We start from the raw sequence: 18,278 nt of genomic DNA, 5'->3' as shown, positions 1-18,278 counted from the left end.
CAATAATATATACTTATATTAAACATGAGATCTTTGCGATTCCTTGTGAGGTGTCACAGCAGGCCACTGATCAGTGTAATAATAAAAACATGCCATCTTTGGCCTTGTTGCTCTATGATTAGGATTTCATCAAAAGTAAAACTAGTGCTTTCACCTTTCCCTTTTTAATTTCCTTTGCCATGTTTATACATGATAGTGTTTGTTGACAGTCTAAATGGCCCAGAGGAAAAAAAGCTGTTCGTGAGATCTCTCTCCCTCTATATCTCTCTCTATATATATCTATATCTCTATATATATCTCTATATCTATCTCTCTCTATATATATATCTCTATCTATCTCTCTATATAAATATCTCTATCTATCTCTATATATACACATCTCTATCTATCTCTCTCTCTCTCTATATATATATCTATCTATCTATATAAATATCTCTATCTATCTCTATATATACACATCTCTATCTATCTCTCTCTCTATATATATATATCTCTATCTATCTATCTATCTATCTATATCTGTCTGTCTATCTATCTATATAAATATCTCTATCTATCTCTATATATACACATCTCTATCTATCTCTCTCTCTATATATATATCTCTATCTATCTATCTATCTATCTATCTATATCTGTCTGTCTATCTATCTATATAAATATCTCTATCTATCTCTATATATACACACATCTCTATCTATCTCTCTCTCTATATATATATATCTATCTATGTATCTATATCTGTCTGTCTATCTATCTATATCATGTTTAACAACTTGCTATGAGTTTGAGTGGACTGCATATGTTTATTTATTTATTTTCAGAAAAAGACTAATCTGTGTTTCTGTCTTCAGTAATAGTAGTTTATTGCGAGATGTGTATGTACTTTGGTTCAACAAGAGTGGAAAGAGGTGCCACTTTATTAAATGACAATAGGTAATAAAATGTGACCCTAAACCTATAAACATATACCCTACCATTTCCATTTTTCCCCAGATTGTCAAAGTGAAATTGTTTGTTTAATTTATACAATTAGTTTCTATTTGACCTGGACACCAGACATGTGCAGTAAATCCCAAATGCTTGAAATTTTAAACAGCAAATAGAACAATCATGTTAATTGAGCTGACTCTGATTCAAAGGCTTCACGTTACAAGTTTCTCATGCTGCAGAAAACCACTACAGCACTATAATCATTCAAGAAGAAAGAATGGCTGTCTTCAGTTTCACCCACAATGTCATTGTGTGTTTTGTTAAATGGAGGGATTTCTTTCTTCAAGATAAAATGGCCATCACATTCACACTTCCTTAACCACTATATACATATTTCACACACTCCTTTCATTAATCCATGACATTCGTGTGCCCACAGTAGGAAATATTGCAGCAGACATAATATATTTCTGTCTCAGTTTAAAAATAGCAAGAGTCAGTAATTTCTTATTCACCATGTTTTGTCTGAGAGGAAAACAAAACATTCTCAACAATTTTGGGTTTGAAAATATGGGAAAGAAACTATGGGATGTATTTTTACTCTAAACCAGTGTGTAAATGAGCAGGACTATTTTAAAACCAGTTCACTGACACTGAGAGCACAACTGGAGGCTTGTTTTCAGCCTTTGTGGTCTATGTCACAACTCTAGCAGAGTTTTTGTTCATGAGCTGCAGCTGTCTAACAGACTTTTCAAGAGACCTGAGGAGATGACTTGCTGGAGTTAAAGGCATGGTTGTTTTTCACGCACTTCGTCAGACACGGATTCTTCAAGTGCCTCTGTAAGAAGGCTCCATGTTGTTCTTGGCTTTCTTGTTCTCCTTCTGTAATCAAGTAATTAGGGCAGTTTTCTGAATACCTGTTCAATCAAATGCTAACATGTATAAAAGTATATCAAGACCTTAGACTCAGTACTTTGCTTGGTCTTGTTCTGTGTGTTTCCACTGTACAACTTTGCACACCTGAATAGTTTATCTCTTTCCTGGCAGATCCAGTGAAGCTTCTGTAGATTGGATGTGGAACATCTGTGAAATGACATTTTTAGGTCCCTCCAGAGACATTCTATAGGCTTTATGTCTGTGTTTTGGTTAGACCACTCAATGCTAGTCAGGTACTTCCAGTATGTCATACTGAAACAGACATTCTTTTGACAGCCCAATAACTCCCCGTGTTCGCCTATAATCATTCCCCCTTCAATTTTGCCTTCTTTTCCAACAGCTAAGAAAGAAACTCCATAGCACAACACTGTCCACTACCACTGGTTTGTGTTAGGGATCAGATCACTGGGCAACAAACTGGTGAAAGTGCCTGGCTTTTGGAGTTGAGCCTAAATATTTCTCTTTTTGACAGAGAAAACATTCCCCTCATCATTTACCAAAAAGCCTCAATGATGGAGCACTGCTGAGGTGGTTTTCCTTTTGTCCTTATCTCTAAAAGAATTTTTCAAGCCCTGTTAAAGTTACTCTTTGGTTCCAGTCATTAAAATGACCAAGGTACCACAATTCTGGTAACTCAGTTTGAGAGATTTTACACTTTACATCATTAATTTTACTTTGGACCTTTTGGGTTTTTATGCCCTGACATGCAGTTTCAGATGTCTGGCCTTATATAAACTAATTTGTTCCTTTCTAAACAATGTCCTGTCTGTTCAGTTCACCACAGGTGGGTTCCAATCAAGTTCTAGGCACATCTTATTAAAGCAAATAGAACGCGCCTGACCACAATTTGGAGCCACAGAAAAGGATCTGATACATTTGTAAATTAAAGATTTCAGATTTTGAAAAAATGTTTTTTCACTTCGTCACTATGGATTATGTAGACTAATTGTAAAAAAACAAGTCTTGTAGACTTCTATGCATGTGAATAAACCATGCTTTCCAAGCACAGTTAATATATAAGAATGCATCCATACACTATATAATGTTGTACTCCCTCTTTTCTACTCATAACAATCAGTTCAGGTTATTGTTACCTTTGGGATATTTTTTGCACAGTATGGGTCAGGTTACCCTGAATGTGAAATCTCTCCATAAACCTTGCACAAAGTAAAAAAGATAAAAAGCATGGCATGCTTTGAATGTTACTTCAGTTTATTTGGATATGAAGGCAAAAGCACACACATTCTTAGGTCGACAGAAATATGCACTCACTGGGTGGAGTGTTTGACAGTGCAGGAAAACTAATTTAAAAAGCAAAGTTTAAAAGTAATAGTAAAATTAGTTGCTGATATACCTATCCTGCAGTGTCCGTGCTACTTCTCTATGAATAAAATCACAACAATACGTGAGTCTTTTCAATATGTCATGCAGCAATTCGCTATTTGTTCTGCTAACACTGAGCCACACGATTTAAACATTTAATTAGAGTCCCAGTATGAGGAGAGAAGAGCAGAGTAGAGACACATTCACTTCAGCTAAGAGCGCATGCACCCATGGACACACACACACACACAAAAGGCAGTATAACGGGCTTACAGTCTCAAGCTGCTGTGCGTTTGAATGAAGCTTGCCTCCCTCAGATTAATTGTGCCCCACTTATTTTTAATTAAAGTTCTATGTGTGGTTCCATGCTGGCAATTGGGAGTAGGTGTTAAGTAAAAGAAGTCTGTCCTTGCCCTATCAAGTGCTTTAATCAAAACCAGCTGACAAGATTTAGCTCAGTTACCCAGCAGACCATTCACTAATTCTCAGCAGATGATGGCCACCACCGGCAGCTATTGTTAGAAATGGAACATAAATCTCCAGAAACGATAATGAAGGCTAATGAAAAGTGTTTTTGGCTGTTTCAAGCTTGAAAAGAAAGAAAGAAAGAAGTTATTGATGCTTTAACTGTATTCACGGGAAAATTAATTTGATTCGTTTTAGAGTACCTTGCCACAGTTTGCCTCAGAAATGTAAGCCATCTGAGGATGTCCCTATGTCTGTGTGACATATTCCTGAACAACTCATGTTGTTTAACATATTTACATGTGTGTACAGTAAGCATGTACCATCACTGCTCTGTCTGCTTCAGACCCATTTCTGCATTTGAGAGTTAAAGGTCTTGGCTGCCCCCTACCAGCACGCAGTAGAATACATCTAATTTCTTTCACTTCATTTCCAGCCTCATGAGTGATCTATAACTCTTTGTCGGGAGCAATGACCTGGAAAAATCTGAATTGAAGTGGAAACTGCAAACTCAGCATTAGCAACTGCAATGTTCACTAAGGTGTAATCAGGATGGGGTTTAGTTTCTCTGGCCAAGTAATCAATGTCTGTGCTTCAGAATAAAACTCTACAGGCATTTCCAACACTCTTAGCCATGGTTTTAATCATTATTTATTTTCACTGTTAATCATTCAAATACAAATTTTTCTTGTCCGACATTCATGCCATTAAGAAGTTTCACTATCCTTTGAGTTTCAACCCTTGTTAGTTACTGAATGACTAGATACTAGCTACTTCAAAATGTGTTGTTAATTAAAGAATTGTAAGGATCTTTAACCCTGGAGAAACCATGGGGTCAAATTTGACCCCATGGTTTCCCTAGTAAACCAATGGGGTCAGCTCTGACCCCATTGGTTCTCCAGGGTTAAGGCATAGGGAAGCATTCATGATTTGTTCATAACCACAAAGGTTATGATTGGGTATTTCACAGTATAGTTTCTCAGCTGAAGCCCTTTTGATTCTCGGCAAACAAAAGATTTTCAAAGCACCCAGCTTAAGAGCAGCTGAAGGCTAAGCTTTGCAAGGTGTATGTGGGTTTTGAGAAATTCTTTAGCCGTCCAATTAGATTTTAAAATTCTTGTTTTCATTTTTCATTTCTGCCTCAGTGTGCTATATGCTCTCATTCATAGACAATATCTCATTCATAATTATATAATATATTCAATTCCCCTCTCCGCCTGCACACAGTCTTTATCCTTCAAGTTTGGGTCCATGTGCTCCAATTACCACTGAGACCACTCTTGCCTTCAGCCCTTGTATTTCTCGAGCTTCTCGTGTTCCATGTTCCTGAAGTTGTTATCACTCAGTATGGCAACATCTATCACTACGACCATCTTCTTCTTCTGCTTGTTCACCACTGTTATGTCCAGTTGGTTAGCCATCACCAGAAATGTCTGCAAGTCCCACAGGATCTTGGCTCTGTTCATTGTCTAAGTAGGCTATCTGATAACCGAGAGGGCATAGGTTGCTCAGATTTTGTTCCTTTCATTCAGCTGATTCTTGAGGACTTGTCTTACTCTCTGCAGGTTCAGCTTCGTTTCAGCCTCTTGGTGGTTCCCATTTAGCTGTAGGATTCACAGGTACCTCAATATCTGCAATGCTGCCTTTTAGTAGTGTGATCCCCTCAGTTCTGACTACCTTCCCTCTCTGTGTTGCTATCTGACTACACTTCTCCAGTTTGAATGACATTCAAATGTTGTTGCTGCAGATCCTAGTGGTGTGAAGTGATGCCTCATTCACTCCTGGCGTACAGCTTGCTGTAATCCAGAGGAGGCTGCTGACGATTGATCCATTCTGTAGTCAGTATCTGCAGCCAGTCAGTTATCTCACTGAGGTGGTTCAGGCCTGTGCAGAACAGCAGTGGGGATAAAGCGTCTCCTTGGTAGAACCCACGCTTGATGGTGACTTGTGCTATTGGCTTGAAGTTGGCCTCTAGAGTTGTTTGCCACATCCCCATTGAGTTCCTTAGAAGGCTCTAAGGAAGTAAAGTTTGAAACCTCATCTTAAAGGTAGAGCTTTGAGCTGGTTCCACAGAAGAGAGGCCTGAAAGATGATGGCTCTGGCTCCCATTCAACTTTTAAATACTCTAGGACCCACAAGTAAGTCTGAAAGCTCTAATGTGATGACGTGATACTATAAGGCAGGGGTCCCCAATCCCAGTCCGCGAGGGCCGGTGTCCCTGCAGGTTTTAGATCTCACCCTGGGTCAACACACCTGAATCACATGATAAGTTCATTACCAAGCCTCTGGAGAACTTCAAGACATGTTGAGAAGGTCATTTATCCATTTAAACCAGCTGTGATGGATCAAGGACACATCTAAAACCTGCTATAAGGTCATTAAAATAAGAGGTGTATTTCTATCAGTACAGGATTTTGCATCAACTGAAGGCTTTTCATGGAGGTTTTAGGACATCCTGTTAATAACTAATTACAGTAGTCAAGCCTTGAAGTGATGAATGCATGAACTAGTTTTTCAGTGTCACTCTGAGACAGGATGTTTGCAATCTTAGAGATATTGCACAATGGAACCAGTCCTACATAGTTGGTTAATATTTTATATATTAGCCCTCTATAATTTGAATTTGGAAGTTAGAGATCATCCAGGTCTTTATGTCTTTAAGACATTCCTGTAGTTTAACTAACTGGTATATGCTATCTGTCTTAATGGACAGATAAAGTTTGGTATCATTTGAATAGAGGTAAAAATGGGAGTCTATTAGATATGATTCAAACCACCTTCAATACATTTAATACAGTTTATTTAAATCCAGGTTGAAGACTCACTTATTCTCAGCTGCATTTGAATAAAGCACCAAATCCGCACTTAAGCTTAAATTTCAAAACTTACATTTTAACTACTGATTTTATCTACTGTTCTGATTTTATCTGTTTTGATTTTATATACTGTTTTGTTTGTTTGTTTGTTTGTTTGTTTGTTAATTAGTTAGTTAGTTTGTTTGCTTGTTTTAATCAATTTTAAATCGTGCTTTTTATTTATTTTTGTTTCTAATGTCTCTGTAAAGCACTTTGAATCACCTTGTTGTTGAATTGTGCTATACAAATAAACTTGCCTTGCCTAATACCTACAGTTGTACCTACAGACAGGGGACTACAGATGAGTCCACTGTCAAGAAGACACAAGAAGATCATTTGTAACCTTTACTAAAGGAGATGAGCTCTGAAACCTGACGGAAACATTCCTCTCCAGATGATCAGTTAGTTGTTTTACTCTTTCAAGTCAAGTCATCTTTATTTGAACAGATGACTTGAAGGTCCCCAACCCCCGGTCCGTGGCCCGGGGGTTGGGGACCGCTGCCCTACCTGGAAAAACTTTGCTAGACACGCCCCTCAACAGCTACCAGCTGTCAGCTACGTAGAAAAGGATCCTGGAGTTATTTGTCTCTCGGAAGTTCATAACTTCCCTTCAACTCATTCATGTCACCTAAAAGGCATCAAACCTCCTTGGCTGTAATTGTTCCAGCCCAGAGTCGATCATGACCATTTGGCCAGTCGCCACCTTTCATTGTTTATACCGTTACAAACAACAACAACAGTATAAAAACCCAACAACATCGGCCCATAAAATGAAAAATTACCATCGGTCCACCGATGGGCAGTCCAGCTGTGATGATACGTCTGTGAGATTGTTATGAGTACCTGTTTCTGTAATGGTTAAAATTTTATTTATGAAAAAAAATCATGAAGTCATTATGAGTGAAGGAACACTTTGCTCAACAGAGCTCTGACTTTCTGTCAGCCCGGCTACAGTGCTGAAGAGAAACCTATGGTTGGTCTTATTTTCTTCAATCAGTGATGAATTTTAAAATGCTTTAGCTATAGCTAATGCAAATTCTTTCCAGAGGTCCTTCTCAACACGGGTCTAATAGAGTTCACTAAACAGAGGAACCTTATTTGTAAGAATATAGACTCATCTGGAGACAGCAATGCCCTATTGAGCACTTCTTTTCTAGCTTAGAAGAGAGAAAGACCTTGAATAATTGGCATGCCTTCTTCCTTTTTGAAGGTGTGCCACACACATAAGGCCTTGTATTCTGCGTATGGAGAGGAATGTGCAATACACATAAAGACCATGTTTTTATATAAATGTGAGCTTCTATCAGAATGTACATATTACTCTTTTATCATCTGCAGACTCCTATTCAATGTTTCTATATACATGTGAGAGAGAATGTAATTCATTTTAACTCTAACTTAACCTGGACCTTCTACTTTTTATTTACATTATCTGCATGGAATCTTTTCCTAACCACTGTTATTGTGCACTGAAAGTGAAAGTGTCTTTCTTTGGTTCAGTGACTACAGGTAGCCTTTCTACCGCTGACTGGCCTATAGATGCCACACAGACTATTCACTGACCCATACTGAGTCGCTTCTTACAGTGCATACTAAACTCTGTAGATGGTTTAGGATTCTGACCATGTTTCTTGAATAAAAAGATTCGTTTTACACAGCAGCACACAGTTTAAGTACAACTTTTATTAATACTGGAATCATCACAGTGCGTTTTGTTACATTAGCAGTGACTAAAGTTAACAAAAAAAGGGTCAATCTTACAAAAAGGAAGACAGAAAAGAAATTTTCACCTTCAGCGACAGAGGCGAAACAAACTTAGAAATCAATTCACAATAAATTAAAGGAAAAAAAGCGGAAGTGAGGGGGCGTGAGAAGAGAGAAAGACAAGACCACAGTGCCTGCAGAGCTACTCAGGGGGAAAAAGAGGAGCTAAAAGACTGGTTTGTACAGAAAGAAGAAGCAGGTGTTGACTCTCTCACAATGTTATTATTTGGAGGAAAAAAAAAAGCCCCTCAGAAAATGCCTCAGCTGTGAATTTTGTAGAGATTTCATTGAGAGTTCAGATGTCGGCTGTCGAGAAAGAGAGCAAGCGAGCAAGAGACACTACTGGAACTGGAGTATAGACACCAAGACATTCAATTTAGTTGCAGTGACAGTGGCACCGGGAGGCCACTTCGGCCACTCTGTTCTGCATGGCTGTAATGCAAGAGGTTGCAATGTGTTACATCAGGATCTCATAGAGGACTTCAAGGTACCCTCATGTGGCTTCTGAGAATCAACCTTAGTCATGTTTGCTTCAGACCAGTGTGTATATGTGCGTGTGTGTAGTAATGTGGATACCTTCCGTATTAGACAGCAGGAAAGACTGACAGATTGTGTGTGGGAGGTTGAAGGGAGGAACAGTAGGGGTTTTAACCATCTCTCCTTGTACAACACACATAATCACACTCATACAGACACACATACACAAGTACATAGTTCAATATAACTTGGGCAGATGGCTAAACGAGTGGGTTGTATATAGAGCGACTCAAAACTTTTTTTTGTCTGATCAAAAATATAAAACAATCTGTTCTTCAATGGCCAGCATTGTGTGGTTTCCTTACTTCGATCAAGTCAGCAATCAAGAACATTATGTTCATTTTGACTGGGGTGTTTCAAATGAAGACATTTTTAAATCTTATGTAGCATATTATGTAAGCATACAACATTTAAAGGGAAGTTATTTCCATACAGATTTCTAACATTGTTTTCATGCTGCGAGCAAATGCTCACAGTGGAAGTCTTCCAACCGCCTATAAATCTCCGTAACCAGGGAAACGGATATGCATCGGGTCATGAAGTTTACCGGCTGAGAGAAGTTGGCCGTGCCTTAAGTTTCATCATCAGTCGTCAACATGCAGTTTGAACTTCTGTTCTGCTCTACTTTTAATTTTACTATGTTGCACTAACAGCAAAATGACAGGATGCTGACTGCTGCATCTTCTCCAGTCTCTATAACAGTGATGTAAAATGGCTTCAGAAGAAATAATTCAGACAGCAGTTGGAAAAAAGCTGATTACATGTGCAGCGATTTTGATAGAAAAATGACTTTTGTGCAAGATATCGATCTAGTAGTGTTGTCTCCTGAGCCATGCCGATCAAAAACAGAACATGTGAAATTGGCGACACTGAATGCTTAGTTAAAAGTAAACAATGTTGTTGTTTTTCATGTATTAAATGATGCAAACAATTCTTCCCTAAAAATGAGACTCTCAGCCTGTGGACAGATTTCTATTCGAAGGACTCGGGTTAAAAAAGCCAAACCTGCTTTAAGCCATCTTTTGTCTGGATGACATCAGCTAATGATAGCTAGCAAAAGACAAATTGCTAGGCAGCTAGCTAACATGTATCATCTACTTAAAGTAAATCAGAGAAGAACTGTTTCCTCTAGAAATCAACCTTCAGTTAAATTTGGGTTACAAGACCACGCTTAACAAATTGGTGTTACAGCTGTAGTTGGTGTGGTCAGTTAGTGTTTTAACCTTTTCCTGTATGTTGTTCAGGTTTTTTGTATTCTACCCTTTTTTACTCTTCTGCTTTGTCACTCCTTGCCACAATGGAAATCAATTCACAATTGAACTGCAATATATTTGAATTATTTACATATGGTATTTTGGTGGTCTCCCTAACTGACCTTGTACTGTTAGTTTAAAAAGCTCACATGGTGTCTTTGACAAAAGCTCACTGAGAAACCAAGTAACGTGAACGGCCTTTGAGGTGATGTCGTAAAAAGCCTGATCAAAATTAATTAAAATGTAATCTAGCACTGAGACAGTGTTAGAGATCCATCTGCTTGCCTTGAGACCAGCAGATATTAATGTGCACGCTAGGGAAAAGTTTAACCTACCTAATGATTCCAGCATTTTGAACAAAACACCCAGGTCCCAAAATGATAGCATCCATTAGCCATTATGACACACTGGATCCACACATGCATCCTGACATACAGTAATCAGACACAGAAGGAGGGGGGAGGGAAGAGGGTGAAGGGAAAGACTGAAAGATAATAAACTGAGCGTAGTGTGTATTCACTGTGGACTACGGTGAAAATAAAGACTTCATCAAAATTATTTTTCATTAGCTTTGATGGGCTGCGAGGCACAGAGAGACAGAGTAATGCTAATGGGGCTCCCATCTTGACAAGTGTTGTTTTCTGATTTGTCAGCCACACATTATCCCTGTGTGTACTGATTGAGGAAAGTGGATTAAAGTTAAATGGCAGTAGGGAAAAGTGAGAGAAGACGGGGATACACAAGTTTAAATATCTGGGAATAGAAGAACATTTAAATTCAGTTCTCTTCTGCTTTTTCCACTTGGCGAAATACGATTAGCATGGCTAACTGGTAGCTTTCATATACCTCCAGGCTGTTCAGACAATTATGGTATTAGGAATTTTCAGCTCAGTCCATCTCCAGTTACATAATCCAAAAAAAAAATAATCATGTTTTCATTAAAAGTTAAAGCAACCGCTTAACATTTTGGAAAATTTATGAGCTTATTTCTTTATTCTCTTGTCAGTGTGAGCCATTCACTGTGGGAACAACACTTGCCAGTTAACCTCTTACTTTGTATAATTTACATTTTCAGATTAAACACAAAAGTGTATTACTAAGTAAACTACAGGTATAAAGGTAGGTGGAGTGTTTCAATTTGGAGCGGTTGGGTTTCCTACAGCTTCCAAACCTCGCCATGCTAAAATTACCATCTGTTGGCTATGAATTATTCTTTAATGCACACACTCACCAAAATGTTAAACTAGTCCTTTCACATACTCTATGCAGCCTCGTGCTAATCATTGAAAAGTATATAGCTTTCTAGTTTTTAGTGCTTGTTGTGCAGTATTTTAAGTATACACAGTATTTTTAAGTACTGTGCATGTTTTTAAGTGTGTGCATTACTAAAGAAGCCGCACATTAACCTTGATAGAAAACAAGAAAGCTGATATAAAATGGAAAGTAAACTGTGGTAATATCATTGACTGAGCCAAATTATGAAATTAACAGAAGAGGAGATTGTTCTATATGTTAGTCCTGTTTCTAATATGTCCACAAGTGTTTCCATCTATGCACGCATGCCTGCATGCATGTATGTCTATGTGCCTTTGTATGTTTCTGCAGCAGCCACTTTGTTTGAAGGTGGGCCCACACTGAACAACACATACACTCATAAACTGTAGCACAGTTTTTCCAGCTTGTTCAGTTAGTTACACAGTTAATTTAGAATTTTAAAAACATTATTATTTAGTACGATATTTCTTGTGCTGTAAACTGGGTATTTTAAAGGAAAATAGCAGTGTTGTGTCCTTTAGTCATCTTAACCATTCAACCTTTTACTGTGTGCCTTTAGGCTGCCGTGATCTCATTCGATTTGAAAAACTCAGAGGTTTTAGAATACTTGTCTGATCCCAAGTTGTTATTTATAATTTGAGTGCTTGTTCTCCAGGGCATTATTAAAACTTTATTAAAGGAATAACTTCCTGTAGATAACTGGCAGTTTATTCCTTAGTTTTCGTTTCATTCAATAAATATGCAGCACTTAAAGCTTCAGACTCAGGGAGACATGTGTAGCTATGAAGACTGAAGTCAGCTTCTCATAATCAGAAAACCACACCCACTGGAGAAGAAAACAATCATAGCCTCAACATGCAACTTTTGCAAGACTTTAGAATATTTCATGGCTCTAGGGCTCCGTTTCTCAGAAAGCGATTAAGTCTGGTGCTAGGCTAGAACCTTTTTCAGTGGCAAAGTTTTCTATTAATCTGGGACTTTACACACACTTATTCAATCCCTCTCCGTGAGAGGACTGCTGCTAGCTGGATGAGTGTGATTGTTTATGCCCGAGTTTGCTGAGTGTCGCATCAAGCTGCAGCTTGATTGTTATACTGTATTTTTATTGTTTGCTGATTATTGCACAACACAACAACATTTTGTTTCAGTCTGTGTATGTCTGTAAACACCATGTAAAAACATGGAATTACAGAATAAACCTTCTTGAATCTTGGCTAGCCTTCTCACAACTCTGGGAAACTTTTAGAACATTACAGGAAGTAGTATCTTGTCAAACACTAAATAAAAGGAGCCTGGTTCTGTTGGAGTTTTCTTCTTTTAAAAGGAGTTTTTTAAATGTCCTACTGCTGCCAAGTGCCTCCTCGTCAGGGATCTTTGGATTGCTAGGTTTTTTTTTCCTATAATAGAATCTTTACATTATATATAGCATGTAATATAAAGTGCCTTGAGATAGCTGAATTAATAATACTAATGAAATTGTACATTTTCCTACTGAGTGACCAAGCCTTGCATAGCTTTATTAGGTTAACGCCTACAGTAACTTTATGCTGCAGTTTCAGGATCCCAGAGTTTTCCCATTCTTCCTAATGCCTCACATTTTATTACTTTTATCTAGCAGGGTTGGGTGATTAGACAAATATACTGACTATAAATAAATCTTAATATGGAAGTCTTGGTTCCCACGTCCATTTTGGAGTTAGGCGATATGGGTTCTGCTGCAAAATTCTGCAAATATATCTACAGTACCCAGTTGTTGGACTCATCGTAACCACCTGAAAAATTAAACACACTACCCAACACTAACACCCAGTTTTACCATTTGAATGGCTCAGTGTTTTGGTTTGGCAGCTTATTAAACCATTTGGTGGTGCACGACACCTCACAGCAGCTTTTAGGCAAGGTCAATTTTCAAAGTCAGTGAGGATGATACACCATTTTCTTCTCCAGTGTGTATTATTTATTTTGTCTCTTTAAAGATATCTGAACTCCAAATAACACCATTCGAGCTGTGAAGCGTGGAATAACTTTAAGGTGGACGACACAAGTATCCTAGTCTACAAAACAATGGTATTCTCCTTTATCATACCCACAGTGGATCATGATTGTGAATGCACATACATGCACTACCCCTGTATTGCTTTCCTGTTGTTTAAAGAGGAAATATCACCCAGTCGTACAGGAACAATGTTCTGACATTGCAATAGTTTAAGCAAATCGGACACAGTTGGATGCCATCCTTCACCATGTCATACATTCAGGTATACAGATTCATGGACACGGTGACCTTGACAGGTGGTTTAGGACAAACTCTTTTTCACTTTTCTCACTCAAAGCATGTTTTTTACCCCCTTTCAACTTCTAAGATTCAGAGTCAGATTCATCACACAGCATCCACATGTAACAACAAATGCACAGTTTCCTGTTGACAGAACATTAAAACATCCCCTATTTGATGCACTGTTGCAAACTTCAACAAAAAAAATGGTGTTTTTGCAGAAGGTGCCTATGTTAAAAACATCTGTTCTCCAACTCTTTATATTAAATCATTCTAAAGAAGCCACAAATGTGCCTGGAACAATTTTCTATTCGAGGCAAAAGAAAATAAATAAAATAAGTTGACAAAAAGAGTATATAGGAGAGTGGATGTCGCAGGCTATGTTCAGGTCACTGCTAAAAGAGCATACAGACATGTTGATGAAGAGTTCACTAGCCTAAAGATCAACAGCCAAACGAGGACACACTCACTCTCGGCCCACACGTCCTGCATCCGTATGTTACACAGCTTAGTAGTTTGTGTTACAACTGGAGTTTTTTCTTTTTTTTTTTTTACATTAATTAAAGTTAAGACAAAACATTCAAACAGTACTGTAGAAGAAAAAAAAAACAACTAAATATTCCATGTAATATTTTCTAACAAACCTTTATACCAAATCTGTGCGCCTGATTCTCTTTAACAAGTACAGCACATACAGTACATATTGTATGAACAGGCAGTGAAATGCTCATTTCACACATCTTTTCCTCTCTGTCAACTTGCAAAGTTAAATATTCCCACGTCTTTGTCATCAGCGAGCCGGCTTCACCATTCCTTGCATCTTAATGTTCATAAAAGTTTCTTTCGCGCAGCCGTATCCTGAGCTGAACTGGGGCGGCCTTTTTGTGTTTAGACACCAGCGTTGTGTCTCGCTGCTGGGAATACATTCATTTTATGCGACTGAATAAATGTGGGGCTAAATAATTACGTTGCGTGTGATTGAGCTAATTCAAAACCAGCTGGCCAAAGAATCTGAAAAATTTCGGTTAGATTACATTACTTGTTACAGTCCTCCAGTACTTGTACTGGATTTGAGAATGGTGGCTTTCAATAGCTTCAAAGGCAGTCTCACCTTACACCCTGTGCAGAAGTCCAACTTTCAATTGAAGACTTGGGCAACAGCAATACTTTCAGGAACTTGCGGGCAGCTAAGAAAACTTTGACGCATAATAACCACTTTGACAAATGTACTCCCCCTGCACTAGGCAAACTCATCCTGTCTCTTATTTGAAGAGTTGAAAACGATCTCAAGTCTCTTGATCTGCCAAGACTATAAACACGTAGACCTCCAAATTGTTGAATAGCAATTTTAATGCTATTGTTTAGTTTCAAACAATAATCCCTCACTCTCTACCAAAATAAAGAACTAAGAACTAATGTCAAAAATTGTCAGCTACAAGCTGGACGTGTCTCCGAGTGTTTTTATTACGTCTGTGCTATGTGTGCTATGATGTTGGATTAAAATCTTTGTTTTATTTAGAAAGGACAACATACAGAGTAAATCTAAGGCAAAAGAGTATTGTTCAGCTTTGTTCAAGGCTTTACTTTGTGTGGCCACGATGTAAAAAAAGACACAATATTTACAGGTGAGACGATATTTTTTAGATAAGCAGCTGTCATTGAAGATTTGGACAGTGAAAAATACAGCCCGAATTTTGGATACTGGTTAAGTATTAAGAGGCAAATATCCAAGTAAAAGTGTTCGATTTTGTTCTCGACCACAGGTGTGTTTATTGGCCCAATTTGTGACATTTTCGCCTCTCTACAATAACATAATACAGGAAAACCGAATTCCAACTGTTCCACTCACAGTGGAAGAAATTTTATTCTGAAAAGCTGTTTTTATTAGTTTTTTTAAAGGTCTGTGTCCACAGTAGAAACTCAATCAAACCTATGATGCTATGAGGCAGAAGTCTCAGTGACAGAAAAATAAAACTGGCAGGAAAGTATGGATCTGCTTTATACAGTCTGACCTGTCTATACTGTGCTTTTTTTTTCATTATGTGACCAGTCCTTTAAATGCCAGTGCGGCCACAGCATTAAAAACTTCAGTGCTCTTCACGATCCACAACAAGCAATAGCTCGCATGGCCCTGACACTTTCTTATCCCATCTCATTCGACCAATCTCCCAAATCAACCAGTCTTCCTCACTTGCTCTTTGTGCCTCCCTGTCTTCTTCTGCTTCTTCTTTCACAAATTAAATAATTCCCCCCTGGATACCACCTCGCTCACTTTCACGCTCCCTATCATACAGTATGACTACAACAACACCTACTGGCTATTGTACATATTACCAATCCCCTATCAAAGTGCTTACAGTTTTCCTTCCCTCCCCCAGACTTTTGTAATCCATTTCATTCACCAGAAAGAGACAGGGACAGAGAGAGACACACGCCAAAACCGGCTAGGCATGAATTCACAGTCGATGTGTAATTTAGCATTCCTGATGATTGCCTGAATGTGACAAAGGAGAATCTACAATCCTCCATCGAGCCGCTTCTTCGAAACAAGAAAATAAAACACATTTATTGCTCCATTTCTGATTTAACATTTTCTCTCTGGTTCTAGAAAATATATATGAATATATCTATACGCCTGGAGTACGTCTTGTAACTTCTCGTACAGCGGTAACAAGGTAAATGACGTCACAATATAAACAAGAAAATACACGCACAACACACAGGAGAAAAAAGCCCTGCCCTCATTGGGTAACCAGCTGTCCTGCAGCAGAGCTCTACCCACCCTCCTCGCGCACATACACACAATTAGTCACACGTAGACACACGCTCACGTTTTACATTTGCCCGCATGCACGCCCATGAATGCACGCATTCACTACGCAGAGAGCGAGAGAGGGGGGGAAGGGGGCACTAGCACGGTTCAATGCCAACAGTGGATATTTCCTTTTTTTTCCAAGATTCTTTTCATTAGGATGAACCAGAGAGGCCCTCTGGCTTGTTAGCTCCCCGTACTAATACCAAAGCTTCAGTTCAATGGGCTAATAAGTACAGTGTGTTGCTGCTGAGACAGCTTGGGTTCAAATCCAGCTGCTCACATGGCACTCCGAGTCCCCTCTCTCTCGTCCACACCAGCCCCTCGTTCAGTCATCGGTCTTTCATCTGGGATCAGACAGTCGGGTTAGTTGGAGAAGAGGATAGGGAAAGGTGTAAGTTGGCAAAACAGAACAGAACCCAGCGTTTCTCTCTTTCTTTGCCTCTTTTTTAAAAAAATCATATCTGTTTTGTTTTTTTTTTTGTCCTGTGAGTCTTTCCTTCCCTGGGTGAAGGTGTATAGAAGACAAACATGCGTCCAACACACACTAGTTATAGTGGCCTGCTAGGAGCCTGTCAATGTTCAGCATTTAACTTTTAACTGTCAGCATGGGTTAACATTATTATTGTTATTATTATCATTATATTATATATCATTACTCTAATGGTGTCTTTAAACTTTTTTTCTGTGTATGCTTCTGTTTTCATTCGTCTTCTGTTATATTATAGCTTTCCCTACATGGTTAAGTTTTTGTGTATGTACTAGGTGGTTGGGTTGCATCACACCAACACCTGACTCCCTCTCGGTTGACAAGCATCATCCTCTTTCTGCTGTTCCTCCGATCACAATATACGGGGAGCTGAGCGGTCATTGGAGACGGTTTTGCGAAGACGGACTCCTCTCCTGATGGTGGTCAGCATGTCACCAGACCCTTCTGCCCCTTCGGTCCCTGTCTCAGTGTCAGTGGGGCCAGTTGGTGGCGGGGCTGGGTCATCAGGGAGGGCAGGGAAGGGAAACTGGCCCTCACCAAGGGCGTGCGCACTAGCTACCAGCTCGCCAATCTTCTCCACTAGGCTGTGCCGATTGGCTGCGATCATCTGATCTTCCTCTGATCCAGTGCCCGAGCCTGTTCCTATTGCAAGGCCCCCATGCTGCTGAGCGTAGACCTCTAACGCAGCCCCTGATCCCCAGGCGGTGTTAGGCAGGCTGAGGCGCTTTGGTGATGCCTTCACATAATCAAGCGCTCCCTGTGAATCCTCAGCTCCAGTGAAGAACACACATTCCTCACTCCCCACACGGACAGGTACGCCACCAGCGTGCCCTCCACCTGCACCAGGTGAATGAGAGTCTCCAGGGACAGTGGGTGTTTTGACAGGCACGATGGGTGGTCGAATGGGGATGGGCCCCGCACTGGATAACGTGCGCCTCACGCCAGGTTTGGTAGAGGGGGTTCGGCGGATGGTGGCAGTCCCTGGAGTCCCTGTTCCACCTCCGCCAGCTCCACCGGGCTGCCCTGGTATCCCATGAGCCCCTGGACCAAGAACGCCAGTGGGCAGGCCAGCTGTGCTGGCTGGCCTCTTGGTCTGGATCATTCGCCTGTAGTTCTGGGCAATATTAGAGTGGCGAGGAATTGTGGAGGACTTGTCAAACTCTGTCTGTCCATCTGGACCTTCGGCATCACCATTCACTGAGTAGCAGTCATAATCTGAACCTGATATGAGGAGAGCAGAGGGTAAAATAAAGAAAGGTATTTATGAGATTTTAGAGAAATGATTGAACTAGATGTGCCAGAAACAGAGAGAGAAGAAAGACAATGTTCTGTGGTCGCTTTATTAGATTAACACAGGGAT

At 39.4% G+C, this 18,278-nt stretch overlaps 1 protein-coding gene across 4 annotated transcripts in view; it reads right to left on the bottom strand.

Annotated features, from left to right (window-relative positions):
• Positions 1-8,175: 8,175 nt before the first annotated feature.
• LOC146526187 (protein MTSS 2-like) overlaps positions 8,176-18,278 on the bottom strand; it is a 99,831-nt gene continuing 89,728 nt past the window's right edge. For all 4 annotated transcript variants that reach the window (XM_085180076.1, XM_085180161.1, XM_085180243.1 and 1 more), the window contains one exon: positions 8,176-18,139. In XM_085180076.1, coding sequence (XP_085036202.1) covers positions 17,271-18,139 — 869 coding nt within the window. In that variant the 3' untranslated portion in view covers positions 8,176-17,270. The remainder of the gene's footprint in view (positions 18,140-18,278) is intronic.

Source organism: Neolamprologus multifasciatus, chromosome 1 (genome assembly GCF_963576455.1).
Source record: "Neolamprologus multifasciatus chromosome 1, fNeoMul1.2, whole genome shotgun sequence".
In the NCBI taxonomy this organism is placed as follows: Eukaryota; Metazoa; Chordata; class Actinopteri; order Cichliformes; family Cichlidae; genus Neolamprologus; species Neolamprologus multifasciatus.
The sequence above is the reverse complement of the archived record's forward strand: the minus strand, read 5'-3'. Positions and strand labels throughout refer to the sequence as shown.